The sequence below is a fragment of the Melospiza georgiana genome, chromosome 7 (genome assembly GCF_028018845.1).
Source record: "Melospiza georgiana isolate bMelGeo1 chromosome 7, bMelGeo1.pri, whole genome shotgun sequence".
Classification (NCBI taxonomy): domain Eukaryota; kingdom Metazoa; phylum Chordata; class Aves; order Passeriformes; family Passerellidae; genus Melospiza; species Melospiza georgiana.
The window spans coordinates 28,710,680-28,729,470 of NC_080436.1; the positions used below are offsets into that span (position 1 = coordinate 28,710,680).

Below are 18,791 nucleotides of genomic sequence, written 5' to 3' on the forward strand. Positions count from 1 at the left end.
AGTCCCACTTTCCTTGTTGCCTGAATTGGAAGAGCATCTCTTCCTGTCTGTTGGTTCTACAATTAAATCTCTGTATTTGTCATTCCCTCTCTGCAAGACAGTGTGCTGTTTGCCTTTTCCCATTAGTGCTGCAGAGAGAGGCTGCACAGGAAGTTGAAAAATTTTCCCTATGATTTGCTTTGCTAGTACCTTCTTATTCCACTGCTTTAAGAGAATCAAGCCAGTGGCCTCAATTTGCCTCACAGCAATTAATTGACTTAAAATGATTCATACATTATTAGCACTAGAACAGTGATATCCTGTAATCTGATTCAGAGTATATGTTTAACATTGAAAGAATTCTTTGTGTGCTTGAGCTGAAGGGGAAGGAGTTTTTCCCTGCAGCCTCTGTAGTGACAACAGGGCATTGGTTCCAGGTTCCAGGCACTGGAGGGGGGCATGAGGCTCTAACCTGGTAGTGGTAAGGGAGAAGCTGGTCTAAACTGTCGAGTGGAAAATGTCTCTTGTCTGTGCTTAAGGGTAGGTTCTATTCTGTCGTGGTGGGTATGGGCTTGATATCATTGTTCTCATATTTGGGACAGGACTTGCAATAAGGATTGATAGATTTTTCTTCTTAAATCAATATTGCAGCCAAACTGTGATTGTTGATGGAGAGTGGTTGTTGATTGAGCTGGGCAGCAGTAAAGCTGCAGTTGTGTGCACAGGCTGTCTGAACCATTGCATCGTGCAGCAGTGGTTTCTGTGTTTGCTCTTAGGATAGCTTTAGCTGTTACCAAGCTTTAGAGAAATGTATGAGATTCCTGACTGCTTGCTCAACATAAACATCGTAATTTTTGTAACTATTTTTCCTTGTTCATTGAAAATAGAGCTCATAGGGCAAAATTAAAAGGAGACATTTGCATCAGAAACCAAGAGAGCTGAAACAAGTGATCCTGACAGGGTACAGAGTACACGCTCTGTAAAACACTGTGACTGCTAAAGTTTCATTCATTGCTCTGCCTAAATTAACAAAACTGAAACTGGTTCTAGGTATGCCTGACCATAAGTCAGAGCAGTCCTGTGCAGTGCACCCTTCTGCCCTCTGTTCTGCTTACCAGTGTTGGGTGAAGTGCTGCACAAACAGCTTTGTGATACCAACTTCCCTTCCCCTAATTTTTCATTTTCTCTTGTAAAATCCCAAAGGGTACATTAAATTTTTTAGAAAAACTGCATGTTTGTTCCAAAGAGTGTATTTCATGGATAAAAACTTCCCTTCTTCTCTCTTCACTTTTTCCACTGCTATGTAATGACACAGCAGGCAACATGGACCTGTTCTGTTATGAAGTCCCTTATACAGATATGAAATGTTCCCTTTTTCATGTTTCTTAAGCTCGCTGAAAACCAGTGTCTGTTAGGTACCTGAAACAGTTTTTCTAGGTTGTGGCTAATCAGCAGAAGATGGCTTGAAAAAAGGCATTGCATGTGTTAAAGCTTTTGCTTGTTCCAGGAAGAATGGTAACATGATTGTGCATCTCTCTGCCCATCTTTCTGCCCTTGCAGCATACCTCTTGTTGATTTGCTAGACAGCACAGACTTGCCAGAAACTTGTGTGGATGATGCCCTGGGCCGTCCAGTTGTTGGCTTGGCAGCAGGAGATTCAGAAGAGGCTGTCACTTGCCCTGCTCCTGGCACGAAGGAGACTGCTGCAGACAAAGCAGACTCTGATCGTAAGCAAACTGACAGATTTTGCCATATTGTGATGTGTGAGATCGAGATTAAATAATACATTGATGTGAGATTGTTTCCTTATGAAAAATGCAGGATTGTTTTAGGATGCTCCCTTAGATTATATGTATAAGGGCAGTTTTACCTATTATTGTAACAACAAGAACAGAGATACAAGTGAAAAGTCAGTTCTTCATTGGGTGTGACTTTGTCCACAAATACAGTAAAGTGCAACCATCTAAGCAATTGACTCTGTGTTGCTCACTCACTGTGAGGATGGCTGGGTCAATGAGCTGCCAGGAGTGCAGTGTTGTCATTTGGTGCACACAGTCTGCAAACTTGGAACTTGTACCGAAGCTTGAGCAAGTAGATTCACCCATCCCTGTGCTTTTTTGCACAACTCCAAAGTTATGTAATTAGTATTCAGGAATAATGCAAGTTAAAAGTCAAATAACTCCATGGAACATTGGGAAGATGATACCTTTCTTGTCTTTTTCAGCATTTGAAGACACATTCCTAAAACTGAAACAGCTGGAGACAGAGCGCAGCAGCCCCGTGCCGACTGAGCGTCCCAATGTAAACATAAACATCCAGGTAAATGTAAACATAAACATCCAGGTAACTGGCCTGCATTCCTCTGCTGCGGTCCTGGATCTTGTTCAGATCCTTCTGAAAAGCCTTCCACTTGCCTTGCTCTGTTTGCAATGAGTGAGTGATACTGGGGGATAGCAATGGAAATACAAATGCTTTATGATCTATAAACCTGTGTGTGACAAGGCAGTGAGATAAAGATGGGGGCAGAGGTGCATGTGTGCAGACTTGCAGCCTGGTGAGATTTTCTAAAATCAGTGGGAGTAAAAGGCATAAATATTTGAAATGTTTGTCAGTTGTCTTTATCTGTAGGTTACTACCTGCATGGTGCTGGGTAGTTCACCCTCTGTCTGGAAGGGCTGAGCTGCTTTCCTGGCATTTTTCAATTCTAAGGTTGTTCTGACGTTTTGTTTTGAGTCAAGTTTGCTGATGATCCGTCCCTTCTGTTAAGTGGCCAGTTTGTACCTGCTCTCTGATGGAGGTGTTGGTGCTGGTGTTTACACAAAGAGGAGTGACGTGCTTTGATTTACTGCTCTCAAATCCCTCTGAGCAAGCCAGGCTGCACTTCACAGGCAGCTGAGCCAAATACAAGCCTGAGTGCTCTGAACAGGGTGAGGGCTCTCTTCTCCCTCCTTCCTCTTCACTCTTTCTTCCCCAGCTTCCTTCTCTCCTCTCTCACCACCAGGAATCATTGCAGGTTTCAGTGAACAAATATATCTACAAACTGGCAAAACGTTTTTTTCCTGCCTTTGTTTTGACTTTTTGTTGAGGCACTGGGTTTCTTTAGGTTTTTAGTTTGCTCTTTAAGTTGGTAAATAGTGAGTTAAATAGGTTGAGGGAAGGGGTCAAAGAAATGCCAGGGCCATAGTGAAAATAAGTACTGTTGCTGGAAGGGTTGGAGAAGCCAGGATCCTCCCTTAGAACAGCAGTGAACTTTAAGAAATTCACTGGTTATCAGACAACTACCCCCAGACAGGATATTCTTCTGTGTTTTTTTAATGAGCTTTAAAAACTGAGATTTATTTTTCATTACTCTGCTTTCTGTGATGCAAAAGCTTTGGGAGATTTTTGTGTTTTGGGCAAGCAGAGAGGGTGAAACACCTGGCAGTGTTATCTCTGTTTAGACTACCCTCCCTTGCAGGGAGGCCCAAGGATTTATCTAGCTCTGAGTGAAGCAGCTATGATTTTTCTTGCTCCCTCAACAGTAACAGGAACCAGGTGCCAGGAGAGGTGTTCAGCAGAGTGTGTTTGAGCTAAGCCCTCTCCTAAGTGTTTGTTTCCCACCTCCACGTGAGAGGAGGCTGCTGCTGTGGCTGGTGCTGCAGGCTGCTTGGCTGTGTCCCCTTTAAGGGCTGCTGGCAGGGCTGCCTGCTGCACCTCTCTGCTTGGTGAGTGCATTACAAAGATTACCAGGTCTGTAAGAAGATTAGTCAGTAGACTGTCGGTCCTGTTATGCTGAAACACTGTTTCTACATAAACTAAAGCAAATGAACACAGTTTATTTAAGAATATTTTAGCCTGTTGAGCTCCACTTTAGTTCAGACAGAGAGAGGAAAAAACATTTAATTGGTTCATTGAAGAGACTGGCCCGGACCTGTTTCAGAGGTTTTTAAGTTGTGGCTGATTTATAATAAGCAAGCTAAGATTCCTGTAATGAGCTAATCTAACAAACAGCTGCCAATACAGAACAGTCACAGTCATCCAGCTGCTGTCACATAAGGTGCTGAGCAACTTCAGAGGTTATAGATACTGGGAGGACAGTAATCTGATTAGAGAGCAAGAACATTTGCATAACAGAGAATTATGGATCAACAGTATGCCAATAGGTGGTAAAACACAGTTCAGCTTTAAAGAAGGAAGTGCAAATTATATTAGGAAAATGTAAGAGTAGATCATTGGAGGTTTTTTTAGGGTACAGGAGACAGAATAAAACTTGTCCGCCTATGATGTAGCTTACCAAGAAGTCACTTGAGAATGTTTGTTTAAAAAAGATAGACAAAGATTAGAGACTCTCTGCATACTTGAAATTCCCAATGCTTCAGATTGCAAAGACATGTAGGTTACAGTAGCACCAAATAAGCACACCCTTCAGAGAGGAAGGTTAATGTTTTGGAAACCAGTCCTGAAAAGAGTGACCTAAAAGTTACTATTAAAAATACTTTGTTTCCTGCCTTTGAAGGCTGCTTTAGAAAACACAGAAGCTTTCATTTATGGTGTTTGTTATAAAATGTACCTGTGAGCTCTTTTCCTGTACTTACTTTTCTTCTTAATCTGTTAGTAAAAGTGTTTGTGCTATCTTCTTCTGGCAGAATTGCATAAGACTGCAATATATCCACTAAAACCTTGCAATAAGTTTAGATCCTGGAGCTTGCTGTTATTTCAGAGGGAATCCAGTATTGCAGCATTCTCTCTGAACGTGTGTGATTACAAATTTCAGCGCACGCAGAAACTGTTACAGTACATAAAAGGTTTGGAAAATGCATTGGGAGAAAGTGTTATCTTTCTACTCCTGAAGGCAGAGCTGCATCCTGAACTTCATGACACTGTTATATGCCAACTCGCTTCAGCTTTGTTAATTAAAAATCGTTAACTGTTTTCCATCAGGAGATGGAGATGGCCTGACATCTTTATGTAATTCTATCTTGCAATCAATCAATCCTGATTGATTCCTTTGATAGGGAAATATTTATCTAGCTACCTCTGTTCTTCTAGAGAAAAAGAGGAAGCCAGGGAATGAATGGCTTCATTTTTCTCTGCTGCTCACTGCCAAAATCTGTTGGGATGGAAGAATGAGACTTTGTCTTTTCCCAGCTTTCAGTAGTGCAGTGACCAGATCTGGCAAAGAAAGCAAATAGCTTTAAATACACCAGTGCTCTGCTTTCATCAGCTTCTGAAGGGAAATGAACAATAGAGGTTCACCCTGTTTGCCCGTCTTCAAAGTCTGCTCCCGAGTCAGAAATACAAGGACATGAGGGTTTACTTTTTCTGAATTTGTTGTGATCTGTAAATATGTGGAAGTTGGTTCAAAATGTACCTGTATTAGGCTCCATCTTCCTGCACTAAGTGATTTCTAGTGGCACAGGGAACAGAACTCAAAAGCACAAAAGGGTTGGGGTCACATGCCTTGTTACTGCCTTTAATCTTTCCTTGCCTTTTTGCATCACTGCCTAGCTCCGTGTTTTGATTGAAGAACACAGTACAAGTGTAGTTTGTCTGGTCCATGGAAACAGCAAGCATTCCTAATGAGCTGGAATAATGACAAACCCCAGCAGCTTCACTGTTTTGTGTGAACACCTGAAATATCTTGTGAATTAGACATCTGGAGGCATTAGCAGGTGCTGGATGCTTTTCCCTCTAGCTACATGTTTTTTTCATTAAAAAAACCTGTAAGACACCTAGGCTTTTTTCAAGTGCAAAATAGGGTCGAAAAAAATGGATCATTAATATTGAGGGAAATGCTTCCTTGGTGGTATGAAATTTATGCTCTATTAATTAAAATATTCTGTAATTGTGCTAAGCTTTTTGAAAAGTAGGGAGTCTTAATTGTTAACAGACTAGAGTGACCTAATTAAATTGATTTTTCAGGTGGAGGAAGCTGAGAGGAAGTTAATCAATAAAATGGTACCTCAAGCACCAGTGTACTGATGTGCTCAGTTAAAATGATTTGATTTATTGTATTAGTGGAATAATGCATTCAAAATCCTGTACAGGTAGTGTCACACATGGCATCTGCTTCAGTGAGGTCCAGTAGAGACTTAAAGATTATCACAGTGGGTGCTGCAGCTGTACAAATAATAATAATTTAGTTGTAATTATTCTTTTCGGTAATTCCAGCAACTTCTCTGAAATAAAAGTACTTAAAAGTACTGTTGGTCCTCATGCTTTTTATGCTGACAGTGACCCTTGAATATTTTGTGAAGGTCATGGCTGACTGGGTCAAAATTTGAAAATGGATTCTCCTTTAGATAGTCTTCTAAGATCTTGTTTGGATATCCCAAAAGGCGATTTAGAGGGGGACAAAAAAAAGGAAATGTTTTTCCCCTCTCTAAAGATAAAATAACTACACGTTCTCAGCAGTGTCTCCAGGGAATGTAGAAATCTGAGAGTGGATGGAGAGCTGTGGGGGGACAGGTGTTCACCTCTTTCTGACTCCTCTGTTCTGCTCTTCTCTTTGCAATGGGCTCCATTCCTGGGCACGCTGCAGTTGGTGCAGGTGGGAGTGCAGCAGGATTGTCCCTAGGGGGAACAGCCTGCCCTAGACCGTGGCATATGGTGAGGAAAGCAGGACTCTGTCTCCCCCTGCTGAGTCATACCCTCAAAAGGAAGGTCACAGGGTTTAGTTTTCACTCAGCTAATTAACTTCTGCCACTAATCAAATAGCAATTAGTAGATTGAATGCTTAATTAACATTTTATAATTAAGAAATGAAATTCTCATAATGAAGTATATTGTCGTGAAAGGTATCTCGTTCTTACTTCTCTTCATTATGTATCTGGCTGCCAGTTTGCTCTGATATAATCAGTGGTGGGAGAGGTAGTTAGTAGTACATTAATTAAACTCTTGGTCTAACTTATAAGTGGATTTTAAATTAAAAATCTTCCCAACTTGCATTTGAGAGTAAATTATCAACTTGTACTTAGGCTACACTGACCTGATATAATGGCTGTTTTATTAATCTCCTCTCAGTAAACTAGGCTGCAGTTTTAGGATGCACTTCATTTCTTGCACACTGGATTTTTAGCACAGCAGTTTGCATGTCCATATTCAAGCATTGTGCTTTTTTCCTTTGTGTTGCTTGACATCATAACTGAGTTCCAAAATAAAGGAAAAAATTGCTTTTCCATTTCAGTGTAAATCTGCTGACTTCCCTTTGGCTTCAGAGCCTTGTTGTTATTTAGAGATGTTGATAAACTTCAGCCCAGACTTGTCCATGTGGAAACTGCTTCTGATAAGGATGTTTTTCTGTCTAGGATGAAGTGGCAAAGTTGACAGATAAATGTCTTAACAATGCAATGGAGAGCCCAATGGTAGCAGCCAAGTGGCTTCCAGCAGATCTCAAAAGCAATATCCTGAAGGCCCAGGCAGAAGCAGGGCACAAGGTAAATACTCGACTGAGCAGAGCTGGGATGCTCTCAAATGTTTCATTTCTCTTCAATTGCCTGGTGTTGGAGAAGGTGCCTTGCAGATAAGGGTGTTCCAAGAGCCTTGTCCAAGGCAGAGTCAAGGGCTTCTCACAGTGATAATGGTTCTGTACTGGAATGGTTGCCCAAGGAGGAATTTCTGTCCTTGATGATACTCAGCAGGTAACAGGACAAGACCTTATGCAAGCCCTGGTTTGAGAGGTCACTGAGACAGGTAACCTCCAGGGGTTGCCTTCTAATCAAGTCACTAAGACTGGGCTTTTTTTGCATGTTGTAGTAAATTCCTTAGCAAATTACAGTATTTTATTTGGTTTTGTTGGTGAACTATTTTTATTTCTGCACTGAAATTTTCATGGAATTGATGTTCTAAGTCCCTGAGCTGTAGATGAACAGCACTTTTTTGTGCTGGGATAGAGACACTCAACTCTACTGTGAATCTCAGAACTGACACACGATGCAAACAGGTATCAGAAATGTCTGTCTGTGTTCATTTCTTCTTCTCAGGTTGGAAAAGATGACAGCATGACAGGTGTCAAGAATTCCAATATTCAGGAGGCTGCTGCCAGGTAGTGAACAGATTTGTAAGAAACATGTGATTTAGTTACCTCACTCAGTCAGCATTGCATTTTACCTTGCATAGGGTACCCCAACCTCATGAGTGTGAAGTGGTTTTGAGAAGAAAACCAGAATTATAACTGCTAAGTTTTATTATATACAAGATAATACAGATGCTCTTTACTCTGCCATACCTGATGACCATTGTTACAACAGCAATTTCAATCACTAATTATTTCTGAAATGTGAACAGCTTCAGTGTGGGGAGAGGGGATGGGTCTGTTCACAGTAGGTGTTTTCCAGTGGAGGAAAAAAAATTGTATACAAACTCCTGCAGTGACAATTTCCTGAGAATTACTAAATATGAAATGATTGCAGGTCCAGTGGGACTACAGGCATTGAAAAATGTAAAAGGTTACCACATGTAACTTCTTGACCATTTGTGATGATGCAGAGGGTGATACTGTAAATAAAATGTACAAATAAAATCTTCATTAGCAGTCCCAAAACTTTGTTGTAACAATTGATTCATAAAGAACTTTCCATGGAAGGTTGTACCTGTTTTCTCTTTTTGTTTTTTGTTGGTTTGTGCCAGGAACCTTATCCTGTCAGGCAAATCACAGAGCAGCCCCCCAGCAACCAGTCCGGTATTTCAAGATCCAAGAGAGCTGCTGAGAGCAATCCCTGCTTCAAACACCTTTGTTCCGTAAGTGACTCAGGAGAAACGTGGTTCTGGGGTAAGGGGACCACGTGCAGGGGATGATGAAAGGCCTGAAAAGATGAGGAACAGTTGCTGAGCATTTAGGCTACATCTCAGCAGGTTTAGGGATGCATTTTTAATTACCGTTGCAGCAGTTAATCAGTGGGCCAGGCTTCGGGGTGAGTATCCTCGCAGGCAGTATGGGAATCTCTCTCATCTTCTGAAAGGACTGAAATTCCTGACATCCTGCTGCCCCTGGCTCTAAAGAGGAAGATAGGAGGATGACAGAAAAGGCTTCAGGCAAATTAGACACAGGGGCTGAAGAAACTCCTTTGAGATAGAGGACATGGATACCGTTGGGTCTATGCACAGCTGTAGCTGGAACTGTGGGAGAGAGCAGTAACTAGTGGAGGCAGTTGGAAGGCATTTACATTAACATACAACACCAGTCTTTTGTCTGCCTCCCTGGATCTGGTGTCAAGGTTTTGAGCTGTCTGGGAAGCAGCCCTGTTCCATGCTATCCTGGCAGATTGCTAATGAGGATGTTTTCCCCTTTCAGTAATACCTTGAATGAGGACAATGCTGACTCTAACCATGAGGACCTGCTAATTCCAGCTAATCTGGCTCCAGCTGAGGAGGCTGCTGTTTCAAAGGTATCACCACCTGCCAGCCTGGAAGGTTTCTGTCACATTCTGAGCTCTGATGCCTCCAGGCAAGCCCAGCAGACCTTGCTGCATGCCTCTCATAGCTCTGTGAATGCCAGCCGCTGGGGAATGCCAGAGAGTGCTGTCTGAAGCAGGCAGGGACGCTGCACAGATCTTTGCAAAGGCCATTTCTTCGTGTCCTTTCCAGTTCATGGCATAGCTCTTATTTTTCTAAACTGGTTGTTTTTCTCACACTGGAGGGAGCCCCTTGCATCCCAAGGATTTCATGCTCCAGTAAAAAGGTGGTTGGGGTGAAATTCTGACATAGGCAGTTCCCATCAAAAGAACCACAGAAGGAAAAGTTTAAATTTAGATGTTCATTTGTTATATTCTAGTTACCTTAAGGTATTTTTTAACTGGACTCCATGAGGAGCACAATTTCAGGGATTAAAAATTCTTTTATCCCTCTCTAGAAGAAAAGCAGAGTCCAATAGCATTGGACCTGTGCTGCCTTTACTTGGGCAGACTGACAGGTTGTTCTGGATGACCAAAACATCCTGCCCTGTAGCTGTTTGGCCTCTAAACCAGTATTACATAGATGATCCCACTGAATAATCATAAATTTCACTGAATTCAAACACCCCACTCCAGACCTTGCTGAGCTTTCAAACGGTGCATACCCCACCCCACGCAGAGGGGACAGTTTCACTGCTTGCTTACAGTAGCAATCATGTTGTTTCCAATACATTAATGAGAATAAGGGAAATCAAAAGGCTATTTTAAAAGATCAAATGGAAAGATGTGAAAAAATAAGCCTGATAAAAAGTAGTGTTCATTAAAGATACTGGTCTATAACTCAGGAAGCCACTAGAGTGTTCAGTAGACCTGTGTGGTTGCCACTGGGAATTCAATTCAAAACTGATTTATTCCATAGAGCACTCCAGATGACCAGGACGTTTCCTTAACATCACTGACAGAGAATCTAATTGACTTTACAGAAGCCACACCTCGGGTAAATGTATTTCAAACCCAGACTTTTTCCTTTGCACATAACAGTGATTTTTACTCATGGACTCTTCTCTGGCTTTAGTGTCTGTCTGCCAGGCTTGGATCTGCAGCAATGGAAAAAAGTGATGGACAGGGATCACTGCTCACATGGCCCCCACCTGCAGGGTGGCTGCTGTAGGGATGTAGATGTGACAGCTTTGCAGGGGAAGTGAAGGAGCCTGCAGAGTGAACCTGTGTGTGTGCCACAGGAAGCTCTAGTACTGTTTTGGTAGAGCTGCAAGTGCCAGCCTGCTTCTCACACTTAATAAGGGATACATAAAGGTTCAGAAATACATGATTCAGAAATTATGTTTTGAAGATGTATGTACATAAGTATATGTCTGTGTATATATAGATATACACACAAATACTTGAATAGTAAACTTGTAATACTAATCAAGCCTTTTATACAGATAAAAAGAAATCTCTTGTAATTTATGCTGGCAAAAATGAGTTATATTGTATGCACCAAGAGAAAGGGGGAAGAAGGAGGACTTTCAAACTCTTCACTGTAGTGTTCTCTGGATTAAGAATGTCCACAAAGCACTAAAAGATGATGGATTCTTTCCTTTGGAAGGGAGCACTGAGTTGAAACTGCACCCAGTGAGTGTCTGGCTCTGTGTGTGCTCAGTGGGTGCCAGCTAATCACTAACGTGATTCAAAGGCTAACAAGGGGCAAATATCTGAGACTGGTTTGGGGAAGGTGTTGTTATGGGAGGTATGCTATTTTGACAACGTTTCTTAACTGCTTTCAACCTTTTAATTGAGTTTTTGTTTGCTTTTTGTAGGTGTCTTCTCAGCCCATTGTAACACCGAGGTGGATAGTGCCAGTGAGTTACTTAACCATTTCTTAAAGAAAAAAGCGAAAGCTTTTGTCATGATTAAGAAACAGGAGTTCAAGTTAAATAATAAAATACAGTAATTTTTTATAGTTTGATCTGGTACATTAATTTATAGACCTTCAAAAACAAAGCAAACTAATTCAGCTAGAGTAAATCAGACAACATACCCTGTTAATAATTAAACTTCATTTCTGCTGTATTGTACTGCAGGTAAATTCTATAAAATTTCTTACAGAATTTGTATTAGTAAAGCCCAATCTGGAGTTTAATGAATCCTATTTTTGCCATTTATATGTAAATCATATTGAAAAGTTAGCTTGTCTTGTCCTGGCTGGTGTTTTGAGTTTCTTATCTCGTTCTTCCCCATTCAGACCGGACTGGTTTCCAACGGGCCTTTGGGAAATAACGTTGCCTTATCTTTGAAGGCAGTGAAAAGCAGCACAGAGACCCTGATGTCCTCAGCTGGGCTGACACCATCCCAGCAGGCACCTGAAGTGAGGTGAGCTCCCTCCACAGGTCTGTGTGGGCACTCTTACTGCTTCCACTGACAGTTACAGTGGCCATTTAGACACAATGCCTTGTTTTGCTGTGCTGATAAACTGTAGCTCTGTCTCAGTTTATAGCATTTCAAGTATGACAAATAAATGGATGTGTGTATGTTATAATTTCAATTCAGTTTCTTTCCTTATCTGCTCAGATGTTCTAATGATAGACTGAAGTTATGGTACTGAAGAATTTTCTGAGAAATCTCTTTACAGTGTTTCAGTACCTGCCAGAGGATTGGTGGGAGGGGGGAGATGCCCCCCCCAGTTAATTTCAAGCTATAAGAGTGTCAGAAAACCCAACTGGTAGAAGCCTTTTCCCTTGCTATTCCATCCTGCCATGTTGGTGAGGCAGAATGATGGCAGTGACAACCAGGCTTTGCAGCGACCACCTTTAAAGAATGGCAGTGGTGCTACTGCTGCATTAAATTTATTCTGTTTGCTCTGCTGCCGTTGTCCATTAGAAAAGTTTGTCTGTTGGTCTCATTAAGTTACAAGGGGAACAGCCATGAATGCTCTTTGAAGCAATACTCCTCTCTTGTAATGCATCATGGCAGACCTTTTTGGAGGAATGTATTTACAGAGCCTTATTTTTTTCCACCCCTTTTAGCCCAGTTACTGAGGATGCTGCAGTAAGAACAAAATGTTTACTCACCACTGAACTCTAGAAGAAGGAGTCTCTGAAACTCTCACCTTGTAAAAACTCAAATCTTCTAACATGTCTCCATGGGATCCTTCCAAAAGACTTGCTTGGGATCAAACTCGTTCTGAATGGGAGTCAGACAGCCAGCTGGTGTGCCAGGATCTAGGAAGAGACTTCTGCATTTTTCACAATAACTGGAACTTCAGCCTGAACTGGGATGTAAAACCACATGCACGTTTGATCTTCTCCTTCAGGAGAAGTGAACTGTCACACTGGCACTAGTTCTGAACTGAGGAAAAGAAAGCAGCTGTGTCCTGCTCGTGCTGGTTGATGGTTCCTTACCCCGAGCTGGCTCTGGTGCTGGAAGGTGTCAGAGCTGCGGGGTGTGGGCCGGGGCCCTGATGGCTGCGGGATAATGAACGTCGCAGGGATGAGCAGAACTCGCAGGGCCCCCTCGTGGCCGTGCCCTGCACAGGGCTCGCCGTGGTGGTCACTGTCCCTCCGTACAGCCAAGGACGTTTTCTTCTGTGTGATTATTCTCTCTGGTTTTCCCTCGTTGTACCAACACATACTCTCCTTTTTGGCCTTAACCCCCTTAATAATCCTTGCACACCCTGTTACAGTACCTGGAAAGCATGAGAGTCTAGTCCATCAGTGACCAGCTGTGTAGACTGGATTTGAGCTGCTGCTCACTGCAACCAGGAAAATGGAAATTACCTGCCAAACAGCTTGTAGCATTAGCAGAATACAGCAGAATACTGATGATTTCATTTTCTACATGAGTCAAATACATTTTAGACTAGAGATCTGTATGTTTTAAGAGCCAAAGTAGTGAGTGCAGCTTGCTTCAGGAATTGCTTATTGATTAGTATTGTTGTCTTCTAAGACTAGAAAGGAAAACAGTTTTCTTGTTTCTCTTCATGCTGTTTCTGGGTGTTATTTCCAGACACTGGGCTTAAGGAATACTTAGCAGGTATTTTTGCAGCCTGAGGATAGAACTAGATCAGTTTTTAACACCACTTTGAATCCTATTCCAAGTGTCATCTAATAGTTTTATGTGGAACAAATAACAGAAAGACTAGGGTGAAAATAGGAAAAAAGGATTAAAAATTCCTGTAAGCAATTCACTTCTTTGTAGAAGAAAGGTAAGAGCGCACACTGCAGAGTGTGAAGGCATTTGGGTGCCCAGGTGAAGTTTGGGGTACAGTGCACACAGTTCAGGGATCATTTGAGCTCTGAGCAGCAGTATCATCACATGGACCCTGATGATGTAGCCTGTGAAAAAAGTAATGCAGAGTCACAGGGAGGAGAAACAAAGATGATGAATCCCACATCTGACAGGGAAGCACAGATGAAACAACTGTGATTTTTTCTGAGGAAGAAGTTTGAACCTGTGACTGAGGTTGGAGGGCATTTTCTGAATAGTGCTGCTGTTTGTAGATACTTACATGCATGTGGTTCTTAGAAACAAACTTAAATGTGAAAATTGGTTCTGGATCCTGTATGCACAATTTCTTTTCTGCCCACTGGCTGTGTGCACATGTCTCAGTGTAAATAAGGGTTTGGACCAAACCACTATGGGTTGTGCAAGTGAGCTGGGCCCAGTGAGGCTGCTGCATTCAGACCAAGGTGTTCATGCTGCTGTTGCTCTCGTGCTCTTCTTTGTAAGATGCTGAATGAGTGTTAAGGGAGAAGCCACGTGGATTTCATGTGGATTTTACGTGACCCACTGCCACGTCTCAAAACCCCTGAGGCCTTAACAGAGGAATGTAGGGACCAGAGAAAGCTCCTAGGACTGACATACCAGAGTGACTCTGCAGGCAGTGATTTGCAGCCATTGCCTCAAGAGCCAGGATTTCAGGATTAGTGGCAGGTGCTGCAGGTGCCTCTCCAGCCAGCACCAGGGCAGCACACGGCAGGTCCTGCTCCTGCACTGCCGGATGAGCGGAGCCACTGCCCCAGCCAGGCACAGGATTCCTGCTCCCAGCCCTTCAGCTCTCTCATTGCTACTTCCAGTTGAGTATTGGTTTTTTTTATACTTTTAAGTCTCAGCCTTACTGCTTTTTAAAATGTAGAAGATTCATGATTCGAATATCAAATGTCTCGGTCTGGATTAATAATGCAGTTGCCAGCAAAGTTCCTGCAGGAAAAGGGAAGCAATGGCTGCAACAGTCTGCTTTCTGCACAAAGCCAGGACTGTGTGTGGAAACTTGGCACTTGCTATTCATCTGTTTGCTCAGCAGCTGAGCTGGCATTCACCAGCTACATGTGTTGGGTTTGTAAATAGACAGAATGCAGTAGCATTTTCTTAGGCATGTTTGATATTTGGCTCTTCCCGTTGGGTTCAGGAGCTCTGCGAACTGTCAGCTTGAATCCCTCCCAAAACTGGAATAACAGAAGTTTACAGTTTTCCAGCACTGTGTGTTGAATACCATCCTTAGATTCCTCCCAAGCCATCACAGCAAATAACAAGTAAATAGCGTGTGGTGAGTGTGTCCCCTGAAATCTAAATGGTTCCAAATAACCAACTGTTATTTCAGCATGGTCAGGATAGCCGTGTTTGGAGGGGAATGTTGTAATTACATACATGCACACACACAGAAACTTCAAAGGGGCGAGGCTTTCCTCAGTTTTCAGAGGACTAATATTTGAAACTTCACATAAAAATGCAAACATTTCAACTGGTAAATTGGGAACTTGCAATATCTTCTAGATTTGGGGCTACAAACCCAACTCTCTCAGCAAAATCTGATACTTGGAGCAGCTGTTCACTCAATTGACCTTGATGTAGCTTACTCATCTAACCAAACCATTGCTTATGTAGGGAGCCTGGCGAGACCAAGGTGACACAGGTTTGTGATCTGAACATCCTGCAGTTTGGCATCACTGTTCTGGTTTGCAGCTAGAAGTACTGTCTTACAGCATGACTGCCTGACAGGTAATGTAGCATTCCTCATCACCTGCATTTTATCAAACACAAATAGGGATAATAGTTCCTACAGTTAGTGTTATAAAGTATCAGTTAATGCCTGTGTGCTACTGAGAAAAAAGGATTTTCCTGCCATTGCTATACTATTGATTGATTTGCTATAGGGTCCAAGCTTGTTCTTAAAGTCTATTTTTTGGTATTTATTTAAAGAGATTTATAAATAAAGCTTTTGTGTGAATTTGGTGTCAGGATGTTGGCAGGTCTGCCAACCACTGAAAAGCTGTAAGAGTTGACAGGAGTGAATGAATGAATGCTAAGTAATTGCATCTGAAAGTAAAAGTGATTTTACTCCAGTCACATTCTGTGACTGGAGTAAAAGGTTTTATAGAAATCTTGGTGTTTATGATAACAGCACCCCTGCCCTTATCTCAGACTGATTAACCTGAGAGAGATGCATTTCAGTCTCACCCATTTAGGACAACCAGAGTCTGCATGTGCTGTGTGTATTTACAGGCTTAGGAAATGGGCATTCAAATGTGGGAGTTGAAGCTTTCTTACACCAGAATTAAGGGAATCTCTTCTTTAGTTCAGTGCTAATAGAGTTTAATATTAGGTAATTTATAGCACATAAATTACCTACTTACCTGTTAATCGGTCATGGTTAATGAATTAGCTTGAATGTATTTGATTTTAAACGTAAATTTTTCTCATACTTTGTGAAAGACAGACAGCTATGTAAGATAATTTTGGACAATTTTTTGGACACAACTTTGGCAAGAAAATTTGCAGCCCTGTTAGAGCGTCTCAGGTGAACAATGCAGCTATGTGTGGGTCTCTGTACAAGCTGTTTGCAGTCCTTGCCTGCTCTCCCTTTGTCTGCACCCTGCTCCTTCCTTCTCATTTCATGAAGCAAAGACATACTCTTGGGATGAGCCTGTCCTTCACAAACAGCACTGGATGTATTTTTCACATTGTGAACATTTTCTGGTACAACCCAAATCTTCTGGTGAAGTGATAGCAGCTAGCAGCCAGCTAGCATTTAAAGCTCTGTCTGGGCACATAGTGTTTCTGAGTTTAGGAAGCTGTAGTATCTCTATACATACATATATATATATATGTAGCTGTTAGACACTGTAATGTCACAGCTTTCAAATGCAGCTGGACAATCAACTTTTCAACCAAAAGACAGACCAGTATATACTAATGGCCTTTCAGTGACACCGGGGTGACCCGGGTGTGTTTGCTCCAGGTGTTGGCAGCACAGACAGGAGTGCAGGGCCCTCTCCACAGCGCCGGCAGAGGCAGAGCTGAGGCAGAGCTGCGGTGGCTCCGGGCAGTGCTGCCGGGGATGCTCAGCACGGCCCTAAAGCCAGGCCGGGCTCGGTGTCACAGGCGGCTCCGTGTGGCTGCTGGCCTGAGGAGCAGGCACTGCCACACCCACAGGGCCGGGAGCCACGGGATTCTCCTGCAGAATTCACCTCCTTTAGACTGCTTGGCTTGAGCACTCTGCTCCATAAACACACACACCACCCCCACCTATATAACTGGACAAACTTATTTTTAAAGTATATAAGAATATTTTTTTAGCTAGATTTGTTTTGTTAAAGCCGCACTAACTACTGTATTTTTACTTTTTATATGTAAAGCTTGGCAATAGCTCTCAATGTATAATTTATTTGTTGGGTTTTTTATAAAACGAAGTGCACCCTCTTGCTTCTGTTTCACAACACTGGTGACATATGAACTGTCTTAGGCACTGCACTGAGATCTGTATTGAAACTGTACATGGGAACAAGTAGATCTGTAGTCCACTCAACCCAGTCTTGGAATGTTTGTACTGTAGTTTTGTCTTAAATACACCATGTCAGTGCAAAAGTCTTGCAGAGTCATCTTTGGGCCCGCTGTGTTCCATGGCACAGCACTCAGAGGTGGGTTAGCTGGGGCTTGGGACACTGGGTTGCTGCTTTAAGCTTAGCCTGTTGTCAGTTAAAGTGTAACTTAGGACAGCACCAGAGCTTGCAGGTAGATGCTAAAGAATTCAATGCCTTTTTCCCAACAGAGCTGAGAGTGTCCAGGAGGACTGTCAGGTGTGCAGTGCCAGAAGGGGAACCCGAGGTGCCCGGTGTGGTTCCAGCACAGGCCAGTTCACCAAGCACCCTCACTCCTGTCTCCAGCCAGGGACTGGGCTGTGCTCTCAAGTGCAGCAGCACTAATGATTGATTGTTTAAAGGGAACTGTTTACTCCCAAGCCCTGACTTTGGCTTAAATGCTAAAGATGGTAGCAAAGGGCAACTAAACCCTTTGATCATCTTTGTTTCTCAAAAACTATTTGGAAAATATCGAAAGGAAGAGAAATTGCTCCATCGTACTGACTAAGCTCATAGGAGATAATTTCTCTTGTGGCATAATTTGTTGTGTAGGTCAAACTGTGATCCCACTGATAAATCACTGAATTGTTCTTCAAATCCACTTACAACTCAAAACAATGAAACATTTAGGTGTTTCTGTTAGTAAAAACCTTCTTTGAATATCTGCATTTTAGAAGATAATATTTCTGCCATTCATACATTTTAATGTTCAGAAACCGAATGTCAGTTAAAACAATGAGTTTGTTGAGATGTTTAGTGCTGATCAATTTGTTCCCGTATATAAAATTTATGATACAACAGCACATCTTATGTCAGATGAGGTTGCCAAGAATTCTGCATCCTTTTGCATTTGTTCTATGGACTGCATTTCTGTGAGCATATCAGATATGTGCAAGGTTCCCTGCTTTTCACAGACATTCTAAACAGCCAACTTCAGTGGCAGCCCCTTCAGTCCCAGCCAAAATTGGGGTGTTGTGTTTTGTTTCTAAATACTTGCCACTAGCTGGAGTAATTCCATTCATTATTTCATGCAGGCCACCACCGAGCTTTCAGATGGCAGCAGCTTTTAGTCACTCGCTTGGGCCTGGGATGAATTCTTATTAACTGCTACAGTTATGGAGAAATACCATAAGCACATCCACAAAGGCTCTTTTCTGCCTCTCTGAAAAGGTGCCTGCAGTGGGAAAAGAGGAGTGAGATGCTCTGAGAACCCTTTTGGTGGAGCTGATAGCCCTGGCTGAGGTTTGAAGGGGATATGATCAGGAAGTGTCACAGTGGTGCGAGCGAGGATTGTGGCACTAGGTCTGGACACTGGAGGGTACCTGAAATATGGGTTGTGCATGGCCAGAGTGGACTGAGGTGTCAGGCGCTCCTGTGGGCATTTGTGGGATGCAGTCAGTTCAATTCCCAATGCCTCTCTCTTCCAAATTGAGCTCACCCTTGTTTTCTGAAGACATGGGATTGGGCCACAGGGGGAAAACGATCCTTCAGGGGCTTCAGCAAAGCTGCTGTAGCACAGAGCCCCACTTGAGGATCAAGGCTCTCTTCCCTTGCACAGCATGGCTGGGCCCAGCTCCAGCTCAGC

The 18,791-nt window shown here is 42.6% G+C and overlaps 1 protein-coding gene across 6 annotated transcripts in view; it reads left to right on the top strand.

The window, feature by feature from the left end:
* The window catches only part of EPB41L5 (erythrocyte membrane protein band 4.1 like 5), a 52,867-nt gene extending 36,222 nt beyond the window's left edge, over positions 1 to 16,645 (top strand). For 4 of the 6 annotated variants that reach the window (XM_058027441.1, XM_058027439.1, XM_058027443.1 and 1 more), the window contains exons 17-26: positions 1,540 to 1,706; positions 2,204 to 2,298; positions 7,266 to 7,394; positions 7,941 to 8,002; positions 8,587 to 8,697; positions 9,251 to 9,344; positions 10,270 to 10,347; positions 11,171 to 11,212; positions 11,596 to 11,723; positions 12,377 to 16,645. In XM_058027441.1, coding sequence (XP_057883424.1) covers positions 1,540 to 1,706; positions 2,204 to 2,298; positions 7,266 to 7,394; positions 7,941 to 8,002; positions 8,587 to 8,697; positions 9,251 to 9,344; positions 10,270 to 10,347; positions 11,171 to 11,212; positions 11,596 to 11,723; positions 12,377 to 12,434 — 964 coding nt within the window. In that variant the 3' untranslated portion in view covers positions 12,435 to 16,645. The remainder of the gene's footprint in view (positions 1 to 1,539; positions 1,707 to 2,203; positions 2,299 to 7,265; positions 7,395 to 7,940; positions 8,003 to 8,586; positions 8,698 to 9,250; positions 9,345 to 10,269; positions 10,348 to 11,170; positions 11,213 to 11,595; positions 11,724 to 12,376) is intronic. The other 2 variants (XM_058027444.1, XM_058027445.1) reach the window with 2 other exon arrangements.
* Positions 16,646 to 18,791: the final 2,146 nt, after the last annotated feature.